General features: G+C 46.1%; 1 protein-coding gene across 8 annotated transcripts in view; it reads right to left on the bottom strand.

Moving 5' to 3' along the window:
- The window catches only part of FBH1 (F-box DNA helicase 1), a 168995-nt gene that overhangs the window by 135644 nt on the left and 7692 nt on the right, over window positions 1-25659 (bottom strand). For 4 of the 8 annotated variants that reach the window (XR_006294384.1, XM_043561516.1, XM_043561517.1 and 1 more), the window contains exons 2-18: window positions 21180-21335; window positions 18492-19093; window positions 15780-15910; window positions 15539-15674; window positions 14077-14267; window positions 11615-11707; window positions 11186-11280; window positions 9290-9458; window positions 8345-8567; window positions 7481-7568; window positions 7310-7396; window positions 6473-6609; window positions 4360-4459; window positions 4147-4268; window positions 2057-2132; window positions 1271-1468; window positions 639-764 (exon numbers count right to left, since the gene is read on the bottom strand). Coding sequence is in view for 7 of the 8 variants with exons in the window: in XM_043561516.1 (XP_043417451.1) it covers window positions 639-764; window positions 1271-1468; window positions 2057-2132; window positions 4147-4268; window positions 4360-4459; window positions 6473-6609; window positions 7310-7396; window positions 7481-7568; window positions 8345-8567; window positions 9290-9458; window positions 11186-11280; window positions 11615-11707; window positions 14077-14267; window positions 15539-15674; window positions 15780-15910; window positions 18492-19093; window positions 21180-21335 (2730 nt within the window). In the remaining variant the exon portion in view is untranslated. The remainder of the gene's footprint in view (window positions 1-638; window positions 765-1270; window positions 1469-2056; window positions 2133-4146; window positions 4269-4359; window positions 4460-6472; window positions 6610-7309; window positions 7397-7480; window positions 7569-8344; window positions 8568-9289; window positions 9459-11185; window positions 11281-11614; window positions 11708-14076; window positions 14268-15538; window positions 15675-15779; window positions 15911-18491; window positions 19094-21179; window positions 21336-25659) is intronic. The other 4 variants (XM_043561520.1, XM_043561521.1, XM_043561519.1 and 1 more) reach the window with 1 other exon arrangement.

Raw genomic sequence — 25659 nt, 5'->3', positions numbered from 1 at the left:
GAATATATTCATGGCAGATAAGGAGTTTCTAGTATTTCTATTTGCACCCCACCGATGTACCCTATGCCCCAGATTCAGAGTTCACAGTTAATGAAGCGATTGTTTGCAGAAAAACTTCACATGGTTTAATTCTACGATTCAAAACCATAATAACTGCACTGATGCTCAAAGCATAACAAATAGCCTTGAGTACAAATTTATATAAAAAGATGACACAAATTGCTTACTTTTTCACCTTTTAGGATTTCCTGGCCTCTTTAAGAAAAAGGGGATTTAATTTTAAAAAACAACACTTGGGTGAGCAGGTCACCTGTGTATGTTAAAGCTTAAATGAGGCTGGGCGTCGGGTATGCGGTGGTGAAAATCCCAGAGCTGAGAGGTGGTATGGGCAGAACAGGCCGGCCGTGGGCACAGCCATCCCGCCAGCAGCCCTGGGGGATGGGCCAAAGACAGGCTTTTCGAAAAACACAGTACAACAATAAAAAACCACAGAACTAGAGCTGTTTTTCTTCTAGAAGGATCCTGCCCAGAGCCCATACCAGACAACAGAAAGCAGGCCATCCAGAGGAGGTGCCCGGCCCCCCCTTCCCCCACCCCCCCCCCCCCCCCCCCCCCCCGCCCACACACAGGCTCCTCACCAACTCTGAAGTGGGGCAGCTGTGCGAGGTTGTGCCTGGCGCAAGGCACTTTCACAAAATCGTCCAAAACGTGCACAGTGTCAAACTCCAAGCCTTTGGCTTTGTGTACAGTGCCCAAAATGTACTCTGGAACAAACAGAGAGCGTACGATTAGATGGGGGCCTGGCAGGGGAAGGACTGAGACGGGAAAGGAAAAGCGTGCTCTCGCTGCTTTACTCCTAAAACCAACGTTCCCTCACCCGTATGTTGCTCTGCAGGGAAAGAGGAAACAACAATCGGGAGTGAAAAAAAAAAAGAGAGAGAAATAAAATGGGGGGATGTAGCAAATTCACTGCAGGCGAGCCAGTCCATCAGAATCACACCCCCGGGCCCACGGGGACCCGCCCACCCCCAGTCTGCCGACGAAGGGCCAGAGGCCCACGGGAGCGATGGGCAGCCAGCCCGGGCTCACACACGGGGCTGAGTGCAGACACAACCCAAGCGCAGGGCCCCCATCGAACAGCCCCTCTGCTCCCTTCCTCCCAGGAGGGGCCGGGAGCACAACACCCTCGTGGCCACACGGGATTCCATGCAGGAAGTCGACCACCCGACCCTCGTCCCGCCAGGACGAGAAGAGGCCGTGCCCTTCTTACCTGCGAAGTCCAGGTCTTCTATGTGACACTTCTCTATCCTCTCCACCAGTTCTGGAATCCTGATGTTATACTTCTCAACGACTGCAATCTTGGCCTCCAGCTCCTTATCCTCAGCTGCGGTCACATACCTCTTGAAGCCACTGAAGCCCTCCTTGTGCACCCATCTTCTAATAAACTTGTCTTTAATAACGAGGTTCTCTGAGGAGAACACGCACTCGGGTTAACACGACGGGGCCGCACTAGACTGTGGCATCATAAGCAAACGTCTCGAAGCTGCGAGATCCGGGTTCTAGTCCCGACCGCATCACTAACCTGCTGTGTGACCCGGGACAAGTCAAAAAGGACCTGTGCTCTAGCCTCTCTGTCTCCAAACCGAGGCTCAAGAGCCCTACCCTTGGCGTCCTTACCTACTTCACAGGGATGTGAAAAAGCGCAGGACGGGAAAGAAATGCGCTCCAGAGTGTTAGAAAGGATGGTGTGGGGCCCATGCAGAGGTCTCGGTGGGTAAAGGTGCCAGGCACACAGAAAGATGGTGAGGGAAGACGGCCTGGGGGACCAACATCAGGCAGAAATTCAGACTCCTGAGAGAAGGGTCTGGAAAGAGCTCTCTGCACCTCTGGAAATTGGAGGCCTCAGGCATCCCGCTCTGGGTGGGAACAGAGCCACGCCTGCTCCATCCTTCTCCAGGGGAAACAAGAGTGCTGACTCAGAACACGCCCAGCCTTCTCCCGTCCCTTGTCACTAGAGCGCTTTGGTCCACTACACCACTGCCAGGAGGGTACTCACGTTTCTTCCGTTCTTCCTCCGGCTGAAGAAGGATCCAAATATCAATGATTCTGTCCAATCCAAATGATTTAATCCCCTGAAAAAGTTTTGTGGTGGGATTTTTGGTTTTTTTGTTGTTCTCCGTGCGAGTTTGTTACTGTCATTGTTTTAACAAAACAAAGTAAAGCAAACGTAGAGATGGGATTTGGGGGTGAGAGGTTTTCTTGGGAACGGATCCCAAGCTGCACCCCAAAGCACACAGACAGAATGCGGGAACCTTCATCAAGCACAGAAGCAATGGGTTGTCATGCAGCCTGAACACACAGGATTATCAAATGCTAAGTTCCGGCTGCCACTTCTAACTCTTCCGATGTTTAAAAAAAAAGAGGGGGCAAGAACCTGCTGCACGTTGCTTTCTTGTCAAAAAGGGGCAATTTAAATTGTCTACCTTCTAGGGGTGCCTCAGTGGCTCAGTCAGTTAAGCATCCGACTTTAGCTCAGGTCATGATCTCCTGGTTTGTGAGTTCAAGCTCCGCGTTGGGCTCTGACAGCTCGGAGCCTGGGGGCTGCTTTGGATTCTCTGTCTCCCTCTCTCTCTGCCCCTTCCCTGCTCATGCGTGCTCGCTCACTCTCTCTCTTTCTCTCAAAAATAAACATACATTAAAAAAAATTAAAAATAAAAAAATAAATCATCTATCTTCTAGGGACAGGAACATGGCTGTAATGAAAGATATAATGACGCCTGAATACAAAGTGTGGAGTATGAATATTTACCCCCTCTCTTTGGAGGAAAGAGCTACACTAGAGAATGTCTGCAGGCCCAACCTGTTGCATGTTGTAAAAGGTTAGCTCCTGCAGGAGAGGGGCTGATCATATCGTAGTATACCCCATTCTACCTAGCAGCACAAGCTCAGCACTGCCGGGGTACCCCAGCAGAGAAGAGAGCCACAACCAAGGCGCCACACTCCAAGGATGTGCCATCATTTTGGGAAGGGACACATAAGCCATTAACATAAAACAAGACCAAAATAAGATAGTACGTGTTATAGTTGGAAGGCAGATGTGGTCAAAGGTGCTGACACACGCTTCAGACAGCTTGGGGGCGCGACAGAGGGACAAGAGCCGCTTACTGTCTACCATGCCCAGCATGGGCAACACTCCAGAAGTGCTATTTTCTTACAATAACAAAAATGCGTGAATTACACTATAACCACTAGATGAGATACTGTAGTCACTCACGTAGCAACACGATAGAAAAGGAGCTTACGTGCGGAGTAAAAAAATGCACGTTTTAATGTACACTATAATTGCAATATGTAGAAATGCATGTCTATAAAGACAAAGACACATGTAGCAAATTGAGAAGTAGTATCTGAAACACTGAGATTAAGGGTGATTTTTTTCCCCTTTAGCTTCTAAAACTTCTGTAACTTGGCTATATAATCTTTATCAATAAAAAAGAAAACCGAACATCTTTTGATTACGGTTCACTGACTCTATTTAGTGAGGACCTACACATAGTAGGCCCTCAAAAACACTTTTTCATAAAAGGAGCGAATGTCTTTTAGTCAGCTAACTTTGCCTCCAAGAGTTAAAAATGTCGCACACGTGTCACTTAATCCTAACTTCCCCATGAAACAGGTAAAGGAAAGGCATTGTTTTTGTCTCAGAGATGGAGAGAACGAGGCACACAGAAATTGTGACTTGCCAGAAGCCACGCAAAGTTAGTGACAGAACCAGAGCTAGAACCCAGGTGTTCACGCTGTCTACACCGGAGCCCGCCAGCGCTCCCCAGCTGTGTTGGCAGCTCACTCGTTCTCGGGCTAATGAACAAAACACACACACTCACAGGTAGCCAGCTGGCGGCCTCATTTGCACAGCCAAGATGAGAAGGGCGTTCATTTTTCAAGAAGTGGAAGGAAAGGTCCTCAGTCATCACTGAGTCTTTATAGGAACGTCTGGCTCACATAATCAGAACAGCCAGGGGCAAAGACTTTGGTCCCGGTGCAGGCAGTGCCCCAAACTTGCATAATAATCCTAATTAAGTTGACGGTTTTCATCGGCTATGTCTGTTTCTGAGCATGAAGCAGTCAACAGAAATTTACTCTTACCCCAATCAAATGTATCCTGGCAGGCACTTCTCCTTCGGTCACCCGCACGGCCTCATCAAACACATTGGCATTGGTCCGGGACAACAGGGCCACCTGCCCCTTTGTGTCACCTCTAATGCCACCTTTTGGGAGAGAGTACAAACTGTGGCAAATCCAAATAAACAGGAAAACTAATTTTTGTAGCAAAGAAACAGAGAGTAACTGAAGCCTTACTCTGATGGTTTCCTCCGACCAAAGTCTTTTTCCTTACTCGCTTGCAGACATCCAAGATAGTAGCTCCCACATAAGCTATTTCTACACCAAATCTAAAACTCTGCGGGAAAACGACAAAACAAAAGGAGTCAACAACCCCTCCCTGAAGTACGTTAGCATGTTTCTATCACCACCGAGTCCCGGCCTTGCCAAACCCAACTGGTCACCCCCGACACCCTACATGGAAAGGGGATGGGCCGATTCCCCACAGTAAGCCCACTAGGACTGAATGGAGGAATCTTAACCACCAAACCATCGCTGACTTGACTTCAAGCTTTCAGAATTGCATTTTTCCATCTCGAACCTTCAGGCTACCTATTTTTCTTTATTCCTTACCCCCAAATCCACACCTGGGAAATTCTCCCACCACGGGCTCTGTACTATTTTTCCCACCACGGCTATCAGCTCCACTCAGCTCAGCAACCCGAGCTTCCTGCTTCACCCCCTGGGTCTCTCCCTCCTGCTGCCAAGCGAGTCTCTATGCCTCTGACACATGACTCTTGTCCCACACACTTTCATCGGGCCACACCCTGGCCACAGACACGGAAGAGCAGCACGTGAAGGAAAAGGTGATGCATGCACTTTCAACATCCCTCACAGCCTTGATTCCTTTTATTCCCCAAGACCAGTGGAAAACTTTTAAGCAAATCTACCCTTCCTTCCAAATCAAATCTAATGAAAACGTGTAAACTACACAAAAGATGGAGGGAGGGCGGGGGGGCTTCTCCCCTTGCCTCGGAGACTCCCTAACATTAATTTAAAACCACGGCCCCACGCGGCCGGCCATCAGTAGTAGCTTCCCTTCTCGAGCATTCCCTGCACCTCCCTGCCTCCGCACAGGGCAGAACAATTCCCCACCCTTCAAAACCTGGCCCCATACCCAACACTTCTTTGATCACTGCAGCTAGAAAGACACCACTTGTCCCCAAACTCCTGTATTTATGTATGTATTGCCCTCTTCCAGGCATTTATGATTTAAACACACTACTATGTGCTTCGGTGAATGTCCAGAATGCTGTCGAAGGAAAACACGAGACTTTGAACAAATAATACTTGGCTGCTGCAGAACCATTCGGCGTGAGCCGTGCCCCAAAATCTAAAAATAAAATACCCGTGAGTCCATATTGATGTAAACGACTGAATAACTAAGTGGGAGGAGAAGATGAAAATCTTCTTTCCAGAAGAAATCTAGACAGGTACTGGAAAAGGGAGGCTCATTCCAGCTTTTTCAGAAAACCAAGGACGCCACCAGTTGTCAGGCTGGCGGTGGCAGACAGGCGTTTTCCAAAATTTTCCTTTCACTTGAAAGCAGGGGTTTTCTCTTTGGCAACAAACGTTTGTCAGCTGTTTTCCTTGAAGTCACAGCCCCCTCCGTTCATTTTTGAGAAAACGCCAAACACCCAAGTCTGTCAGCCGCTCTCTCGAGTCCCGGCGGCGCCACACACGACAGCACGCCGCTGAGCTCACAACCCGCTCACAACCCGCTCACAACCGCGCCCGTGCGTCAGGGCGGCGCCGTGCGTCAGACGCGGCGGCAGGCACGCTCGGGCGTGACGACAGGGCGGCCGTACGTCAGGGCGGCGCGGCGCGTCAGACGCGGCCGGCAGGCACGCTCGGGAGCGCAGACGCACCTTCCTCGCGCTCTGCGCTTCGCTTCGTCACGCAGAATACTGGGGACGTACCCAAGGGCCAGCAGCCAGTCACGTCTGCTGCGTCACCAGGGCACTCTCGAGTGAACCGCTCGTTTGCTTTACTCCGAGTGCGTCACAGGGAAGAATACGAAGCCTGCCAGCACCATTTGGTGCCACCCCCTCGACTCACGGGAAGGCGCCGGCAGTGCGCGTGAGAACACGGAGACAGAGGCGCGTAACTTATGCGAACAGTTTGGACTCCGCAGGCCCCCTGAGCAGCACACGGCACCACGGCGGCGAAGCGAGGATTTGCTACACACCCTGCGCCCGACGGGAAACCCTGCGCGGTGCCTGGCGCACGGTAACCAGCGGAAAACGAGGCTGGGGAAGCGTCATGCTCGCTTATATGGTTCCGGGGACTCGGAAGCAGAGAGAGCGCTTACCTGTGTGAGATAGAAGACGTGCGTGTGAGGGACTGTAAACAGAGCATTGACCGCACCGCGGAAGGTATAGATCTGTTGATGTGGGTCCCCTACAAAGATTTTCCCACATGGCTGAGACAGAACTATGTTCATGATAGCTGCAACCAATAAGAGGCACGGTAAGAGAGCTGAAGGATGCCAACTCACAGAGCAAAAAGAAACCATATTTACCACAGAAAAAGACGAAATGCTTTATGAAACTAAGCCAGGGCACTCTGGACAACAGAGTTGTCTTTCCCTGCGGGATACGCAGGCAATGCAAAGAAACAACTGTATCACGGACAAGAGAAACCGTTTCTAATCCTAGGAATGCAGATTATTTTTAGTCCCGGATAAGTGATGGGAGTCTTAGAAACCACATTGGCAAATAAAAAAAATGAGACAAATTGCCTTCTCTATGATTATAACCCAAAGCTCAGAAAGGACCTACAAAGTCACACTGTTTTCTATCAGCCACTTGAAAACCACACAACGCAAACTTTCCACCCTGAGCTGACTGGCTGTGCCCACTCAGCAGGAGTCTAGGACCCGATCGCCTGATGACCTAGGCTTAGTCAACGTTTTAAGAATAACCAAAGCAAAACATTTACAGGAAAATAAATTTGCTCTCAGTGGGGGGAAGGACAAGTGCTGGAACCCAGAGTCAAATAATGAGGGATTTCCGCATGACTAAATTATCATTTGCTCCTCTTCTTTATGACAAATGAGAATAATCAACTTATTTCACATGTCCTCTTACATAATCGTGATGTTGTTTCTATGTGTTTGAGACTACTGATGTCCTGAATAGTTTATCACCTGGGGTACAGTCCTGGGCCTCATCCACAAAGATGGCGTCAAAAGAGGCAAGCAGAGGCTTGCTCAGCTGCCAGAGTTTCAAATAGCCTAAAAAAAGGGAGTAGCAGGAGTCAGAACCCGTAAGTGGAACAGTCACATTTAACAGATGTGGAGATCTGGGAACTGGCATACCATCGTGAGTCATTTGGTACGCCTCTTCTTTGCATTCCCCCAGCTTCCGCATGTTGTCCCAGAGTCGGCTTGCTTCAAGGACACCGTTCTAGAAAGCAAGTGATATGGCAAGTCACGGTTTAAGACCCTCGAAAAGACACCTCCTGAAATCACTTTCATTCCCATATACAGAGGTCAGAGCAAAGGCACCATCACAGCACGGTGAGCGGCAGTCACCTAACCTCCCTCTGGCTCCACGATAGCCTTTGGACAACATCAAGTGCAGAGATGAGTAAGAAAGAAGCTGGGGCCGTACCAAGCCCAGTGACAGAACATCGCTCAAAGAGCACAAGATCTGCGGGGTTGGGCGGAGGGCATAAAGAGCACAAGATCTGATGAACCAGAAAAAGCTGGACTAACTCTATAGATTTATGACTGACCACTAAACCATACAAAGAATGGCTAATAATTAAAAAGACAATAAAAATGAGAAAAGTGATTCCCAATCTATAGATTCTACATTCAGCAGACCCACTCACTACAAGCTCTCATAAACCCTGGGAGGATGCCACTACAGCAGAGGGATCTGCCACCACAGCAGAACCGTGACAAAGACCTGGTCCGGGCTCCCGTGTCCCTGTGTTCTGGGTGGGTATAACCCTCATCCGTCAAATAAAGAGGACCAGTGTGAAGATAAGTCTGTGAGTGCGCTTCACAGAAGACACCGCACACCTCATGGCTATCGAGGCAGGCCTGCAGTCTGACCCTCCACCTGGACTCCCTGCCAGCAGGTTCAAAGAAATGGAAGATAAGCAGAACACTGGATCATGTCAGCTCTGCTCATTTGTCCTAGACCCGTAATATGAAAAACAGTTAGATACTCACCAGCTTTTCACTCTGTTCAACCATGACTCTCTGTCCTTGGCTGTTCTTACACCAGATAGGCACGTGATCAATCGTCAGCTCTTCGTCAGCCGAGGCAAAGAAGTTTTCTAAAGTCTTACACACAAGCTTGGCCCTTATGAATCCACCTTTCCCTTCAGCAAGGACAGAATTGACCATGAAAGGGGTCAACTTGAAGAGATTCAATTTCTTCTTTAATTGGTACCTGGAATGCATACCCCAGATAAACAGTATTTGACTTTACTGGTAACATGGGATTTAGTGTCTCTCCACTACCCCAACCCCCTTCTCTATAGTGACACCACCTGGCCACCTGGAATGTCACATATACATGAGGGATAAAAGAAAAAAAAAAAAAAAATGTTAGAGAAGTTTAACAAGGTCCATGTAGGATTTGAAATGGCTTCACCAGGCTTTCAAAAATTCTCACATAATAACCAGAAAGAGGGAGTGGCTCAAGGCAGACACTACTACTCCATGGTGTGGACCAGACTCCAAGAGGTCTGGGGGGACACTCGAAGCTCCCTGAAGCCTTCACGTCTGATGGTATGCTAGTTCAGAGGCCCCGAGGAGGCCTGGGTGGAGTGCACTTCAGCTGAGATGCGCCCCCTCCCTCAGCCAAGGGAAACATGTCAGTCAGGATGGTGAAAGTCTGCACTTCAGACAGGTCATTTTGACTTTCTGTGCCTCAGCTCCAGAAGAAGGAGGATGCTCACCTCAGTAAGACACTAGTATTTGCAAACAATATATTTTTACAGGGTAAAAGTAGAAATCACTAAATATCTTTGTATTTCCTGCCTTTGAATGGAGAGAAAAGCATTAAATTTTCTTAGTGCTGTTGTATACAAGTTCATATGTAACCATGATGATCACAATGGGAAAAACAGGAATTAGACACAACAATGATGGTGGCGACGCCATGCTCACTTCCGCCCGACGTGTCCATAGGCCATGGAATGAAAGGTTTTGCAGATGACATTGCTGGGGAAGACTAGCTCGGCCTGCTTTGCGATGCTCTTGTTGAATGTCACATACAGAAACCTGCTCTCAGACCACTTCTCAGCATACTTGACCAGGGTAGAGGTCTTCCCGGTGCCTGGGGAAGCCAAGAGGAAAGGAGGTGACCCTCTGACCAGGAAAAACTGTTCCAAAGGATGTCCTAATCAAGTCTTATCCATGCTTACCTTGCCTCTTGCCTGACACCAGACAGTGACAAAGTTTCTCAATGCTGGTAAAAACTAAAAATGGTGCAGTGCAAAGAGGAGTGGATTCTAAGCCAGATTGACCTGGGCTGGGATCATGGCTCTGGCAGGTTCTAGCCGAGCACCTGACCTCACTGACCATCACTTTGCTCCTCAGCCATGTGTGGGCAATACTGACTATGTAGGGCCTGGCAGGATAAAGATAACCATCAAAGATAATCCCAGCCGAGAAGTTCAGTAAGAGTAGCTATTGCTGGCGTAGGCATCAGTAATGCGTCAATAGCAAGAGCACGCAAGAGAGATTCAAGGATGCTTCTGGCCCATTCTGAGCTCTCTGGTGTGCCCTGCCTCTCCACCGTTCACTCAGTTATTCAGTTACCATTCACTTCACAAGTACCTATGAGCACCTACTACATGATCAGCTGTATGCTAAACACTGGGAGTATGTTAAAAAAAAAAAAAAAAAACATAAAGCAAGGTTCCTGTATTATAATCTTGTTGGGAATACAATACTAACACAGTTGAAACAATTAGAACAAAATGAAAGTATGACAACTCAGTAGACCAAAAAAGAATATGAGTTTGGAAACAAAAAAATCTCACCTATAAAAGAAAAAAAGAGTAATTCTTGCCCTACCTAACAGGGCTACTGTGAAGATTAATGACACAGTGTGGAAGTATTTACAAAATGTCTGTGTTGGCTATACTTCTTATATAATCAGGTACCAAATAGTTAATACACATGATCAGTTGCTATAAGAGTTCAGAGATCACGTAGGACCCAAATGGCTGAAGAAGGCTCCATCAGGAAGAAACGGAAATGACAGAGTCAAACACAGCAAAGAAGGGGGTGGGGGGGAGCGAAGGGGAGGGGAAAAAAGCATGTTCTGAGGAAAAAACAGATCCAGCTTTGAATTCTACCTCCTCCACTTCTTTATTTAACCTGGGGCAAGTCATTTTAATTTTTCTGAGCTTCAAATCCTTATCTATAAAACACAGATAACTAACCAGCCTTATGGAACATTGTTAGGATTCAGCACAGTGCCAGGCATTTGATGAATGGTTGCTGTTGTTTATAGTAGGATATTTAGGGAGAAAAGCAGCAGGAAGGAATCTCAGGTAGAGAAAACAATATGGGCGAAGGTTCAGACAAAAGAATAACCAAGTACTTTAGGAGACTGTAAGTACAATTAATTGAATGAGGCAAGAAAATGACAGACAGCGTATTTAGGAATGTAGGTTAGAATCAAATAGTCAGGGAAGCTCTTAGACTTTGCCCTACAGAAATCAGGGAGCTACTGACACAGGACCTGCCACTCCATGAGCCATCAGTGACCGAGCATATACAATGACAAATGACGAGCTGGGTCAATCCTGGTGGTATCTATCCCACAAACTAATTCCTATGAACTATTTGTCCAACCTAGAACTCCAGTGTGGATGCTCCCTGGATTAAAAAAAAAAAAAGGCAAGCATTCCCTAACAGCTGCTTCTAAAAGTATTTAATTGTGGGAGTTGGATAAGAGAACGAGGGAAGAAATTCTGGCAGGTAACAGGGAAGGGGGCGTGGGGATAAGAGGCATGAACCTGACTGTAGTCCACGACTGGCGAGCTCCCTTACCTGCAAATGCCATAATCTTTACCACCTGGAGGGGTTCCATCTTGTGGTTCAGAATCAGCTGTTGTTCCTGTGTGAGCTGGATGGTTGTTTTCTTGCTATAATCATTAAAGAAATTAGAAAAATAGAAAGGAATTTAAAAGACCAGGTGACCGACCGTCACAAAGCAAACAGGCAAATCGGAGAAACAAAATTATCCAAACAAAAGGCCTTCCCCTTGGGGTGATAAAAATGCTCCAAAGCTAGCTTATGATGTTGGTGCACACTCAGTAAATTTACTGAAAGTCACTGAATTGTACAATTAAAACGGGTGAGTTTTATGTAATGTAAATTATACCTCAAGGAAGCTGTTAAGACAAAACACCTCTCCTCCTTAAGAAAGAATCGAGACTAGAAGACAACACACACACACACACATCCCTATACACATACCCTGGCCAAACCGATGGTTCCTCTTTAACTTCTGCGGCCTGAGTACAGGAATTCTCCTGAAGATACAGGCAATAGAAAATGTTGTAGTGAATCCTAATAGGGAGAAAGCAGATTTAGAGATTTTCAAATTAAGTCACAATCTGTATCTTGTTTTCCACAGATGTATTTAGATTCCTTACCATTTCTCAAAAGAAATACCTACCACCATTTTATGGAAATAAAAATAAAAACTAAAAATAAAACACTTTAAATATACCTAGAACTGACCAAAACACTTGGAAAGCACAGCTCGGGAAAGATGCCTGGCTCCAGTGTGTAATGGCAAAGGAGAGAGACCAGGACATGTTCTTTGGGGAACAAGTCACTAGCTATGACCCTAAGAGACAACACAAAAGCAGTAAGAACCAGCTGAAAACATGTAAATTCTACTCCCAGCAGTGAGATTCTTGTTCAGAATCAACTTAACATCATCTTATCTTTCTGAGACTCCTTTGCTCTGCTCTCTGCTTCTTGTAAGGTGATCACTGGTGGAGAAGCATGAAGAACATTCTATCTTTTAAGGGCCCAAAGGAAGGGTGCTACACAGATAACAAGATATGATTACCAACGACTGAAAACAAAACGGCCTCCAAGTCACCACGAGGGGCCAAAGATGACACAGGGCACCTGCTAGAGGCGACTCCAAAGTCTATGTTCACACCGACCCCAGACTTCGCTCCCTCCATCACCAGCTGCCCACATTTAGTGCACCGCTCCCTGCACCCAGAGTGAGAAGTGATCTCCAAGCAACAAACCCCTTTAATAACATGACACGTCAGTCTCCAGTATTATTATCTCCCAGGTAAAGCAGGACGAAATACAGAAACACAACAAAATTCAACACATCACACCCTCCATCCCTTATCTCTGTCCTTGTGAGCATGGAGGTAATTAGCAGGTTCAAATTTGCACTTGAGAACATTATTCACCATTTGTGTATTTGTCTCACCCAAATTAAACATTAAACTCCTTGAGTCGCCTGGGTGGCTCATTCAGTTAGGCGTCTGACTTCAGCTCAGGTCATGATCTCACGGTTCGTGAGTTTGAGCCCTGTGCCAGGCTCTGTGCTGGCAGTTCAGAGCCTGGATCCTGCTTCGGATTCTGCGTCTCCCTCTTTCTCTGCCCTTCCCCCATTCACACTCTGTCTCTCTCAAAAATGAATAAACGTTAAATAAAAAAAAAAAACTATTAAACTCCTTGTCCCATGGTGTGGGATACAATGTAAATTATGTTCAATGATGAAACTAAACTCAGAAACGCAGCGTATACTGCGACATTTCTGGAGAATGAATGCTCCATCCGACGGGGCCACAGCTCACAGGGCACCACCAGCCACGCCCATGGACTCCAGAGGAAGGAAATCCTCTCTGCACCTTCCACTTTCCCAGGACAGGTGCATCATCACACCGCCTGTCTCTGGGTCAGTGATCAGGGCCCTCTGACCACTGTCCTTCACAGCTTAGATTTCATCCTGACTTCTCACTATGGCCCACATCAGCTTCCCTCATCTGGCCACTGTCGGCCTCACATAACCATGTACTGGTGTCCTTATTACAGTCCTCTACACTAGACTGCGTCTGTTCCTTGTAGACACTAACTTCGTTCCCATCTTTGGGCCCTGAAATGATCTACTCCTTCTGCCTAACCCTAACCCTCAAATCTTAATTCAAATGGCCCAGCCCCACCTTGGCATTCAGGTTTCCATTCAAATGTTACTTCCTCAGAGAAGCTTTTCCTCACCCCACGTAACACAGTGTTCCCCGCCTCCTTTGCCCGCCCCCCAGGTCTTTTTCTTTGTACCGCTTCCCGCTCACTAAAATGTGCCTGTTGAATGCATCTACTTATGGTATCTGGCTCCCCTCCCTAGAACACACAGTCCACAGAGGCAATGATATTGGCTGACTCATTCCCAGTGGCATCCCGGACGCCTGAAAAACTAGCTGACATGCAGCAGGTGCTTAAAGTTTGCTGCGTCTCTCCAACCTGGCCTGTGTGCACTTGCCGGCAAGCAAAAGCAGGACGGTCGCTCGGGATCAACAACCCACGCGCTAGAGGTGATCAGGCAGGCAAGACTCGGCCACGATTCTTACGTCCTGTCCCAATAGACAAACGGAGGAACCAAATCCTAATGCTTTCCTAGGAAGATCTGGCCACTCATGAACGAAGAATTCTTTTAGTGAGGGAACTTTCACCTGAGGCTTCTGGAGCCCTGAACGTCCACTTGCCTCAGTGCCATGTCCCACTCGAACAGCGCTTCCCATCGCAGAGCACCCTTCCCTGCCTCGCCACGCGGGACTCCCACACTCCCCTCCTTTCACAGCTACAGAAGCGGGAGCGCGAAGGTGTGCTCTTGGGCTGGAACCCGCAGCAAGCATGGGACCTCTCCCCGCACCCCGGCCTCAGCTCTGCCTCCCGTCGTTTACCGGTTGCTGATGTTGATCCCCTTCTCCCTCATGGCATAGAGAAGCACGGCGATACAGTACAGGGTCTCCGTGATGTCTGGCACGGTCACGGTGGAGCTGGGCCGCCTGAGGCAGAAGAGCAGCTGCTGGATGTCATTCACACTGCTAGAGAGGAGCACGATGGCCGCCACCAGAGCCCACACGTTGACACCCTGCGAGGGGAGGGGAGAAAAGACCCAGAACACAATTACTAAAACCACGGCACACAACCAGTGAGGAAAGCCGAGCCTGGGGTTTGGCTGCCATCTCGAATGGCCCGAACTGAGTGCAGACTTCCCACATGGCATTTGGGAAACCATGGGAACCTTTTCTTTCACCCTAGACTCCTTTCTTCTCACCACTTTTGCATCTGAGTTCTTAGTTTTCTCTAGTTAGGAAACATTACTAAAGGACCTAACGTAGGACCTTGCATACTTGCATAGAGAGGACGCTCTCACCTCCCCACCATTCCTGGCCCAGCCAGTGCAAGCTCTCGGGTCCACAGAGACTCAACAGGGTCCAAGCAAGCACACATGACATGGGTACCCGCTTGGGAGGCACCATGGAGCAGAGACACAAAAGGAGACGGCAATCTTTAGGGGAGAAAATCAAGACTGACAACTCTCTGGCACTAAAACATTACTACTACTTACTTCGTGTTATTCTTTAATAATTATTAAACTTTGTTAAATATTAAATAAATGATTGACAATGAATCATGATGGGCACAGCATGCCGTAAGGATCTAAGAAAATGTTCACCAACACGGAAACGATCAACCCTAGGCGTGCGTCTTTTTCATTCTTATCTCGCCACACATCTCTTCACTCCAGCCAGCCCGAGAAAGAAATCTCACTCCACCATCACCAGCAACCACTTCAGCAAAGCCAGAAATGCACACGGCTGGATCTCCACCCATCTGCTGGTTGCAGAATACAGGCTGAGGTTGCACGTAGCTTCCGACAGAAAATTTAAGAATTCCTGATCTAGATAAGGAGCCATAGGACTGAGTCAGGAAACTGAAGACTATTTCTAGCTTCCCACTGACTCATGAGTGTCTGTAGTCAGAACCTTAATTTCTCTGGTCCTTTCAAATAACCCAGTTGTTGGCAATGAATGGGCTACCTTGTAAAGAAATCCTTATTAGCCACAGCTTTCAGAGGCCAGATGACCACTTTCTGTTGAAGATTCTTCACCAGGATGGGAAATCAGATAAATGTTCTTAAAATTCCTTCATCATTCCAAAATGACGAATCTATAACAACGTGGTCTGTTATTTCCATAATGGGACCAATGAAAAGACTGAGGCTTCAAAGCAGAGATCAAAGAAAGATTTTGAACATAAATCTAGAACGATCTTCAGCCAAACCCAATACCAATACACTTCTTCCAGCGAGAAAAGGCGCTCCATTCGCCAGCAACTCCCCACAGCCACTTCACTTACCGCAGCAGCCGCGTAGAGATCGGGGAGGTGCTGACGCACGCAGGCCTCTGCCTCAGGGAGGAGGAGGTGATCCCTCAGACTCCACAACGCCCGTCCGGGATCCACGCTTGGGGAGCACTTAGTGGTGGCTGTATAGCTGTACAACATTCACAGCAGAGTCGGTGAGAAAGGTGACCCTCAGCGCTAACGCATGGGAAAGGACTTCAGAGACGGCCTTCTTCCCAGAATAAAAGCAACTCACCGGATGAGGTTGAGCACACACAAGTCCGACTCCTTCTCTATACCGGAGTTCAACAGGATGCCATCCACTTTGCTCACGGCTTGTTCTTCATTCATCAGATATCGGTAATACAGCTTCTTCCAAGGAATGAACTGAATAGTTTAAAAAAAATCCAAAATAACACGCAGGCAATGGCTACAAGACAGCAGATGAAGCCACACACATATAAACAACCTTCTAACACTTGAAAAGCACTTAGAGCTCACAATTCAAAAGCTGGGCAGGTAGGGTCAAAACATTATGCACGTTTTGGTTGGAAACTAGGAGAACTGGGCCCTGGTTTCAGTTCCAACACCAACTTGATAATAGAATCCAGGGAAAGCTAATGCTTCAATTTCCCTTATCAGGACACTAGTACCTCTGAGTTTTAAAGAAGACCAAATAATATGAGAACCATGGCTGTACTAGTATCAGACAAAAATAGAGTCTACGTCAAACACTACTCTGAGAGAAAGAAGGGGATTACATTAAGATAAAAGGGCCAATTCACCAGGAAGATAAAACAATCATAAATATATATGTGCCAAATATCAGAGCTCCTAAATATAGGAAACATAGCAACATAATAGTCATAGAGATTTCAATACCCCACTCTGAAAAAGGAACAGAACAATCTCCGAGCTTGGAGCCTACTTCGGATTCTGTGTCTCCCTCTCTCTCTGCCCCTCCCCTGCTTGAGCTCTTTCTCTCTCTCAAAAATAAATAAACATTAAGAAATAAAATAGGGGTGCCTGGGTGGCGCAGTCGGTTAAGCATCCGACTTCAGCCAGGTCACGATCTCGCGGTCCGTGAGTTCGAGCCCCGCGTCGGGCTCTGGGCTGATGGCTCAGAGCCTGGAGCCTGCTTCCAATTCTGTTGTCTCCCTCTCTCTCTGCCCCTCCCCTGTTCATGCTCTGTCTCTCTCTGTCCCAAAAATAAATAAACGTTGAAAAAAAGAAATAAAATAAATGCCTTTAAAAAAAGAGAGAGAGATTCCAGTAACTGAATCAGAAATGAGGGAGGGGACATTACAAGTGACATCACAGACATCAAAGGGCACGAACAATTGCACATCGATGAATTGGACAATCAAGAAGAAATGACAACCTAGCAAGGCTGACTCATGAAGACACAGAAAATCTCCACAGACTAATAATAAGTGACTGAGTCAGTCACCAAAGACCCCCAACAAATAAAAGCCCAGGATCAGATGGCTTTGCTGGAGAATTCTCCTGAGCATTAATTCTTTTAGAAGAATTAGTATCCTTTCTTCTCAAACACTCCAAAAAAACTAAAGAGGAGGGAGGACTTCCAAACGTATTCTATCAGGCCGCCATCACCTTATACAAAAGCCAGAGAAAGACAGTGTGAGCCACAAAAACGAAAGCTGTTACAGAAAACCGGAAATAAATACATCATGTCATTGTTAGCAATGATAAAAACAGCATCAGTCTAACATTTCATGAGGTGAGCGTAAGCCAGGATATCTTTCCCCAAATCTTCCAGAGCAGAATGGACAAAGCCCTTGCTTATCCCCATCTGTGACTCTTCAGTTCGCGCTGGAGACATCTCAATTTAGTGAGTAGAAATACTAGGACATTGAGTTCCCATCTAAAGGCGGAAAGACCAAAAAAAAGTGGGGGTGGGGGGGGGGCAGAAAGACAGTTCTCAGAAAGGAGACAAGACCTCAAGCAAAGAATGAAGCAAGGGCGACATGAAATTTCCACCCAGATCTTGCATGCTTAGAAGGAAAACATACGAAGTCTGGATACGTGCATCTCTCACTAAATGCCTAAATTTCCAAACTTCGCTACATTTGAAGGCAGAGTTCATCTTCATTTCTGTGGTTTATCTGCACTGGCTAGTCTAAGAGACGTATAAGCCAAGCAAAACATACTCCCAGCCCTCAGGTTTGCCCTTGAACCTGCACCTGGGACGGAAGAAGGGTACCTAAAGCCCAAGCAGAAGGGCAGGACGAAGTGAGCAGCAGGAAGTCTCTTCTGAGAGCACGGGCTGCCCGCTATATCAGCCTCAAAAGGGACACCGGGGTGATTCCACGCAAGACTCATTTATGAATCACCTACCGTATGTAAAATATCATGGGCACGGTGCAGAATGCAAAAACAAACAGGACCAGAGCCTCCCATCCATGAGCCAACAATGCAAAAGGAAGAGGAAGGTTCTCTAAAACATAACACAGATGTGATAAGCCTCAGACAGAGGGAGAGACTGCTACAGAAACACAAGGAAGAGAAAGTACGAGATTTCCATTTCACTTTTCAAAGAGTGAAGCCTCGAAGACGTAAGACCTCGAAGACGTAAGACCTCGAAGGCGTAAGACCCCGAAGGCGTAAGACTCGAACAGAGACAGGAGGGGCCCTTTCCACGGGGTGGGGGTGGGGAAGTGGCTGGACCACCCAGCAAAGGGTAAGGAATATGCAGTCGATGCTCACGATGCAGAAAGCTACTTGGGGAGAGAACACAGGCCTATGTTGAGAACCGAGCAAGGAGGCTGCGAACACATAGGACAAACAAGGAAAGCCTTAAAAGCCCCCAGGGAATCTGGATGTTATTCTGCAGGCAAACAGAAACCACCATTTCTGAGGCGGCATGAAGATCGGAGGTACGTGTTAGGTGGAACTAATCCGCGTGCTTTCAGAGAAGACCTCAGAGAGCCACGCGTGCTGTACGTACCAGTGGATCGCTGATGATCTCCCTCCAGAAGTGGCACACTAAGCTCACGTTCCAGTAGAGATCTTCCACAGGGAGGAAAGCAAAGATGTGCCTCAGGACCTCACTGGGCAGGCTGCCCATGTGGCTCTGGGGTTCCTGGCAAGGCAAGGTCCCCAGGAGCCCATAGTAAGAGTCAGGAATGGGGTCAGGACCGACGTCTTCCACTTCCTGGCTGGGTTCTCCGGACTCCGCAGAGGGCCGGGACACAAAGTCCTCTGCTTCCTGCCTGGCTTCCCGGGGTCTTGGGCATGACAGGAGGAAACGATGCCGTGGCGTTTTCTTAGAAGCCCCGTCCCACTGACTGGTCCCTGTTGCTGGATTCCTCTCGTCCTCAAAGGACCGGGACCGCTTCCTTGCAGGCAGCGCGGACCCTGACGAGCCCAGTCTGGCTTCTCCATCACCTTCTCGAGGCAGGGCACAGTTGCTCTCCGCGGCAAAGATCATTTCCCCCTCCGAGTCCTTAGAGGTGTCCTGGCCCACAGAATTGCTTTTGGCCATGTCATTGGTGCGCCGCTGCTGGCCAGCTAGGAGGAATTCAGTGCCGTACCTTTGACATCCTTGACCTGTATGGAAACCCAAACAGGATGAACAAGAAATGGACAGTGACTGCCGACCCACTGTGGACCCAAACGAGACCGGCTAATTTTTAATTAACGTGTATTAACACAGAGAAGAGAGGAGGATAGATTTAGGTCGAGTGATTACATACATGGCTTAATTGAAAAAATATTTCCATGTGGCTCTATCATATAGTCAGACACATACACGGAAAGAGACAAAGGCCAGTCTCTGGCTGGTCTGAGGACCACATTCCACCTCGCAGTATGTACAAACTGAACACCTGAATGGACAGACAAAAAGTCAACAGCTGCTCACGTGGACACACCCACTAACAAAAACTCACTTCTCCTGGCTTGCTCTTACAACAGAAAATATAAATTTGCATAAGTAGAAAAGACTTCACGTTATTAGGAGTCAGGAAAACCTACTCCTTCGACTCAGTTAAAATCCCTTTATGTTTTTTTCTTCCTGTGAAGCGAACATATTAATTTATCTTAAAATAAAAAGAAAGGAGTCAATATCCTTTGCATATTATCAGAGTGGTACCTAACCTAGTCCACGCATTTATTCGATAAGTATGTATGCAGCACCTGTGATTGAGACAAATAGAAAGTGACACATGAAGATAAAAAAAAAAAAAAAAAAAAAAAAAGGAAAGAAAGGGGCGCATGGGTGTCTCAGTCGGTTGGGTATCTGACTTCGGCTTGGGTCATGATCTCATGGTTTGTGAGTTCGAGCCCCATGTCAGGCTCTGTACTGGCAACTCAGAGCCTGGAGTCTGCTTGGGATTCTGTGTCTCTGACTCTCTCTGCCCCTCCCCGACTCACGCTGTCTCTCTCTCTCTCTCTCTCAAAAAATAAATAAACATTAAAAAAAAAAAAAGTGAAACATGGAATATACAGTCCCTGACCTCCCAGATTTTTAGGCACTTAAGGGAGTCCAAATGGTGATTTCATACATCACCGATGTATTTTAAACCCTCAGCAATATATACAACAAAATACATGATTCCTTCCTGAAATGGCTGTAGCCAGAATTCTTACTTTGGAAAATAAGAGAGTGGAACAAAACTAGATTTAGCCTTAACAGAATTTATAGAATTTAATATTTTCTACGTTAGGTGAAAAAAAAGTATAACTGATTCTGGGGCAATCTGATAGAAACCCAGAGTTTAAAGTCGATAGGTCTGGGTTAAGGAAACATAGACATGATAATGAAGTCTTTGTCAGCGAAGAACTCACAACACAGAGAAGCTGACTGAATATACACAAAACAAACAAAAGATCACCACTGGGTTTAAACTGCCTCATTAGTTGGTTACGGCAGTTCCAAAAGTGATAAACACATCAGACAATATTTAAAGATGACTAGGTAAGATCTGAGTTGGATTCTGAAGTTAAATACATCAAAGGGAAATAATGCAATCAGGATTACACTAACAGGTATTAGTAACAAAAGTAGGGTTTCGTTTGGCATAGAGAGGGGTAATAAGAAAACCAAACTACCAGAAGTAGAACTTGCATGTAATTAATAAGTATCGGGTGATGGCCAAGTCTGAGCCTGCATCCAGGATGGTAACAGGGGAACATTTCGCTGCAGTGGCATGACAGAAAATGGTACTCAAGAATATCAACTTCATGATGTATTTTCCAGTTGATTTGGAATAAAACCTAACGGCATGGAGACAGGTTACTGCAGCAGCCCGGGTACAAGGGGACAAAGGGTACAGCCTACCATGAAAGCACTAGATGAGGGGACCTTCTGGAGAATACTAATGGCCCCAGTGGACTTACTGACGGACTACTGAAAGTCAGAAAATCGCAGTGGCTTGACGCTGATGCACGTCTTCTGCCACGTTGTGATTAAGCAAGCTAACGGAATTCATTCAGCCACGTTTTCCTGGGGCTTTTTTACCAACCATCTATAGTGGATGGAATTTTCATGGAAACTCACAAATAATGAAAAACGTGTCAAACTATTGCAACAAGACTACAAAATAACAGCAGGGATATTTACAAACACCAGGAGATACTCAAAGGCCACACATGCTACAGATTCTGAAATGGGAGGTATTTTGGGAAGACATACCCCTAGTCCCTCTTTTTGTTCTGGGTCTAGGATAGAGACCGTGGTTCGGGTCTCTGTTGGTCCATCTTTGACCGAAGGGCTGGGTCACAGCCAAGTGACTCCGAGCCAAATGTTGGCAGTCGATGGCTGTAAGATGCTTCCGTTTAAATCGTCTCACTGTTTTGTACCAACAGGCAGAAAAAATGGGACACTCATTAGTTATCACCAACTCTACAAGCTAGCCAGAAAATTATACTTAACTTCTAGAACCACAGTCACTGTGGACCACCCCAGCCAGCCCTCTCCTTCGTGCCTAAATTCCCATCAACTTTCAGTCATTTTACAGTTTTCTTAGCATTTCTTCCTTAGAATTTAAGGAAGAACCCGAAAATAAGATCCTAAAATGATTCTTTTTATTTATTATACCTTCTGAAAGCCCTGCTCATGAACTGTTTATTCAAAAGGAATTTACCACTAATGGATAAATTGAGATCTGGCATCTTTTCCTTGACTTCAGCCAGGCCATTGATGTTCCCATAATAACCATAAATATTTCAGAGTTGGCTACACCTTTGCAAAAATAAACTCATTTGTCATCCCCTGTGCATACTAGCTTCTCTGAGTCCCAGAAGCAGAACACAGTGACTAATGAAACAGTCACTGTAAATTCCTTGAGGGGACCACGATGTATGCCTCTCCACCCCCAGAGCATGTCAGTATTGGCGTTGATGTAGAAGACAGGAGCAAAGCCCCCAAGTAGAAGAGAATCGGATACACTCTGGAGGATCTGCAGAGGAGGAAATTTCATACCCTCCCTTAGCAACACATCACAGCACCAACTGTGCCTAGAATTCTGTCTCAGGGGTATTGACATTAGTAGCTTTACATTAATCGTTTCCTATCAGGATATTATTTTCATGTTTAACCGAGACTTCATGCTTCTGTTATCTGTTAACACATAGAAGATCTAACTACCTCCTTATGGCATTAAATAGAATAGACTACTGTTCAGCATTTTGATTAGTTACATTTAAAAAGAAAGAAAAAGGGGAGAGAAAAGACAGAAATAGATAGGACAGAATTAAAGTTGTCCTTTCCAGAAGATGGTCAAGAAAGAATAAAAGCAGTTTTCACAGGTCCTAAAAATACTCATGTAAATCGTAGTGTCAAATGCCAGAAGCTCACTCAACATTTAAGCATGAAAATGTCTAAGACCAAGTCACTGAGAAGTATAACCATAGCACAATTTGTTTTTTTTTTTTATCATTAATCCCCCTTGGCCCTTAACTTCTTCAGAAATGATCCTTCCAAATTTCAGTTCATTCTTTGAAGGCTTAACAGAAGTTTAAAAAAAAAAAAAAAAAATCTTGGGCAATCCCTATCAAAATGACACCGGGATTCTTCACAGAGCTTCACAGAGCTTCACAATCCTAACATTTGTATGGAACCAGAAAAGACTCTGAATAGCCAAAGCAATCCTGAAAAAGAAAACCAAAGCTGGAGACATCACAATCCCGGACTTCAAGCTGTAATCATCAAGACAGTATGGTACTGGCACAAAACAGACACATAGGTCTGTTTTCAACAGAATACAGAACCCAGAAATGGACCCACAAACGTATGGCCAACTAATCTTTGACAAAGCAGGAAAGAGTATCCAATGGAATAAAGACAGTCTCTTCAGCAAATGGTGCTGGGAAAACTGGACAGCGACAAGCAGAAAAATGAAGCTGGACCACTTTCTTACACCATACACAAAAATAAACTCAAAATGGATAAAATACCTCAATGTAAGACAGGAAGCCATCAAAATCCTAGAGGAAAAGGCAGGCAAAAACCTCTCTGACCTTGGCGGCAGCAACTCCTTACTCAACAGGTCTCCAGAGGCAAGGGAAACAAAAGCAAAAATGAACTATTGGGACCTCACCAAAATAAAAAGGTTCTGCATCGCGAAGGATACAATCAGCAAAACTAAAAGGCAACTTGATGGAATGGGAGAAGATATTTGCAAATGGCATATCAGATAAAGGGTTAGTATCCAAAAATCTACAAAGACCTTATCAAACCCAACTCCCAAAAAAAGAAGAAATGGGCAAAAGACCTGAGTAGACACTTTTCCGAAGACGACATCCAGATGGCCAACAGACACATGAAAAAATGTTCAACGTCACTCATCATCAGGGAAATACTAATCAAAACCACAATGCGATACCACCTTACTCCAGTCAGAATGGCTAAAATTAACAACTCAGGCAACAACAGATGTTGGTGAGGATGCAGAGAAAGAGGATCTCTTTTGCATTGCTGGTGGGAATGCAAGTTGGTGCAGCCACTCTGGAAAACAGTATGGGGGTTCCTCAAAAAATTAAAAATAGAACTACCCTATGACCCAGCAACTGCACTACTAGGTATTTATCCAAGGGATACAGGTGTGCTGTTTAGAAGGGGCACATGCACCCCAATGTTTATAGCAGCACTATCAACAATAGTCAAATTATGGAAAGAGCCCAAATGTCCATCGACAGATGAATGGATAATGAAGATGTGGTATATATATATATATATATATATATATATATATACACAACGGAGTATTACTCGGCAATCAAAAAGAATGAAATCTAGGGGCGCCTGGGTGGCTCAGTTGGTTGGGTGGCCGACTTCGGCTCGGGTCATGATCTCCCGGTCCGTGAGTTCGAGCCCCGCATCGGGCTCTGTGCTGACAGCTCAGAGCCTGGAGCCTGTTTCAGATTCTGTGTCTCCCTCTCTCTGACCCTCCCCCGTTCATGCTGTCTCAAAAATAAATAAACGTTAAAAAAAATTTAAAAAAAAATGAAATCTTGCCATTTTCAACTATGTGGATGGAACTAGAGGGTATTATGCTAAGCAAGATAAGTCAGAGAAGACAGATATAGGACTTCACTCCTATGAGGAACTTAAGGTACAAAATAGATAAACATAAGGGAAGGGAAGCAAAAACAATACAAAAACAGGGAGGGGAACAAAACATAAGAGACTTAAATACAGAGAACAGAGGGTTGCTGGAGGGGTTGTGGGGGAGGGGATGGGCTAAATGAGTAAGAGGCATTACGGAATCTACTCCTGAGATCACTGTTGCACTATATGCTACTTAACTTGGATGTAAACTTAAAATTAAAATTTTTTTTTAATCTTGGGGCACCTGGGTGGCTCAGTCAGTTAAGTGTTCGACTTTGACTCAGATCATGATCTCATGGTTCGTGAGTTCAAGCCCCATGTTGGGCTCTGTGCTGACAGCTCAGAGCCTGGAGCCTGCTTCGGATTCTGCGTCTCCCTCTTTCTCTCTGCCCCCTCCCCCACTCACTCTGCCTCTCAAAAATAAATAAAAATGGGGCGCCTGGGTGACTCAGTCAGTTGAGCATCTGACTTCGGCTCAGGTCATGACCTCACAGTTCATGAGTTCGAGCCCTGCATCGGGCTCTGTGCTGACAGCTCAGAGCCTGGAGCCTGCTTCCGATTCTGTGTCTCCCTCTCTCACTACCCCTCCCCCCACTCTCACTCTCTTTCAAAAATAAACAAACATTAAAATAAATAAGCAAATAAATAAAAACATTTAAAAAATAGCCTCATTCACGCTTAGAGGCAAAAAATGAATGTGAGCTGTGCCTATATTAAAAAAATAAAATGTACTTGAAATTTTCTACATTGAAAAAAATAAACTTAGAGTCTGATTATTCTCTTTTTGTATGTAAGCATGACTTTACCACCTCTGCTCCAAACCCTTCATATAACAAAAGTCAACAACCTAATCATTTTTGCCTGAATGGGGACCTGTGGTCTGACTGGCAAAGGAAGGTAAAGAAGGAAAAGAAGGTAAACGGTAAAAAACAGTAAAGGTGAAAGAAGGTAAAGCTACAGCGCGCTTTCCAGAATACTGACAAATCCTGACCCCCAATTCGGGTGCTCCGTGTACACCAGGTTCAGCTGCACAATTCCAACCAATAAGCCCACTAACACTACCCACTCCAAATGTATGACTGAGTTTGCTTTTTTAGCAATTCAAATATCCCCAATTGTTTCAGAGCCGGCAAATAGAATGTCTAGAATTAGAAGAGGAGATAGGTGCAAAAAGTTACTAATAGAGAGTATCTTATTTAAAGAAGGTGAAGGTCTACTGCCAAAGTGGCCTGGAGAGAGGGGGAAAGCTGTCACAGGTAAAGTCACAAAAGAATAAAAGGGACATCAAACCACTCGTATCCATACGACTCAGGGCCTTGGGGCCAGCTCAGACGTGCTCAGCTAACCCGTACGAGTCAGGTAAAGGAAGACTTCCAAAAGGCAAGACACACAGAACCAGTTCGAACACCGGGGCCAATCAAGGGCTGAGATGCCCACCCAAGTCTACAATATACCCCTAAATTCAGCTTTCAGAAACTTTTTAAAAACTTTTTTTCAATGTTTACTTATTTTTGAGAGAGACAGAGCATGAGTGGGGGAGGGGCCGAGAGAGAGGGAGACACAG

The sequence above is a fragment of the Prionailurus bengalensis genome, chromosome B4 (assembly GCF_016509475.1).
Source record: "Prionailurus bengalensis isolate Pbe53 chromosome B4, Fcat_Pben_1.1_paternal_pri, whole genome shotgun sequence".
In the NCBI taxonomy this organism is placed as follows: Eukaryota; Metazoa; Chordata; class Mammalia; order Carnivora; family Felidae; genus Prionailurus; species Prionailurus bengalensis.
The sequence above is the reverse complement of the archived record's forward strand: the minus strand, read 5'-3'. Positions and strand labels throughout refer to the sequence as shown.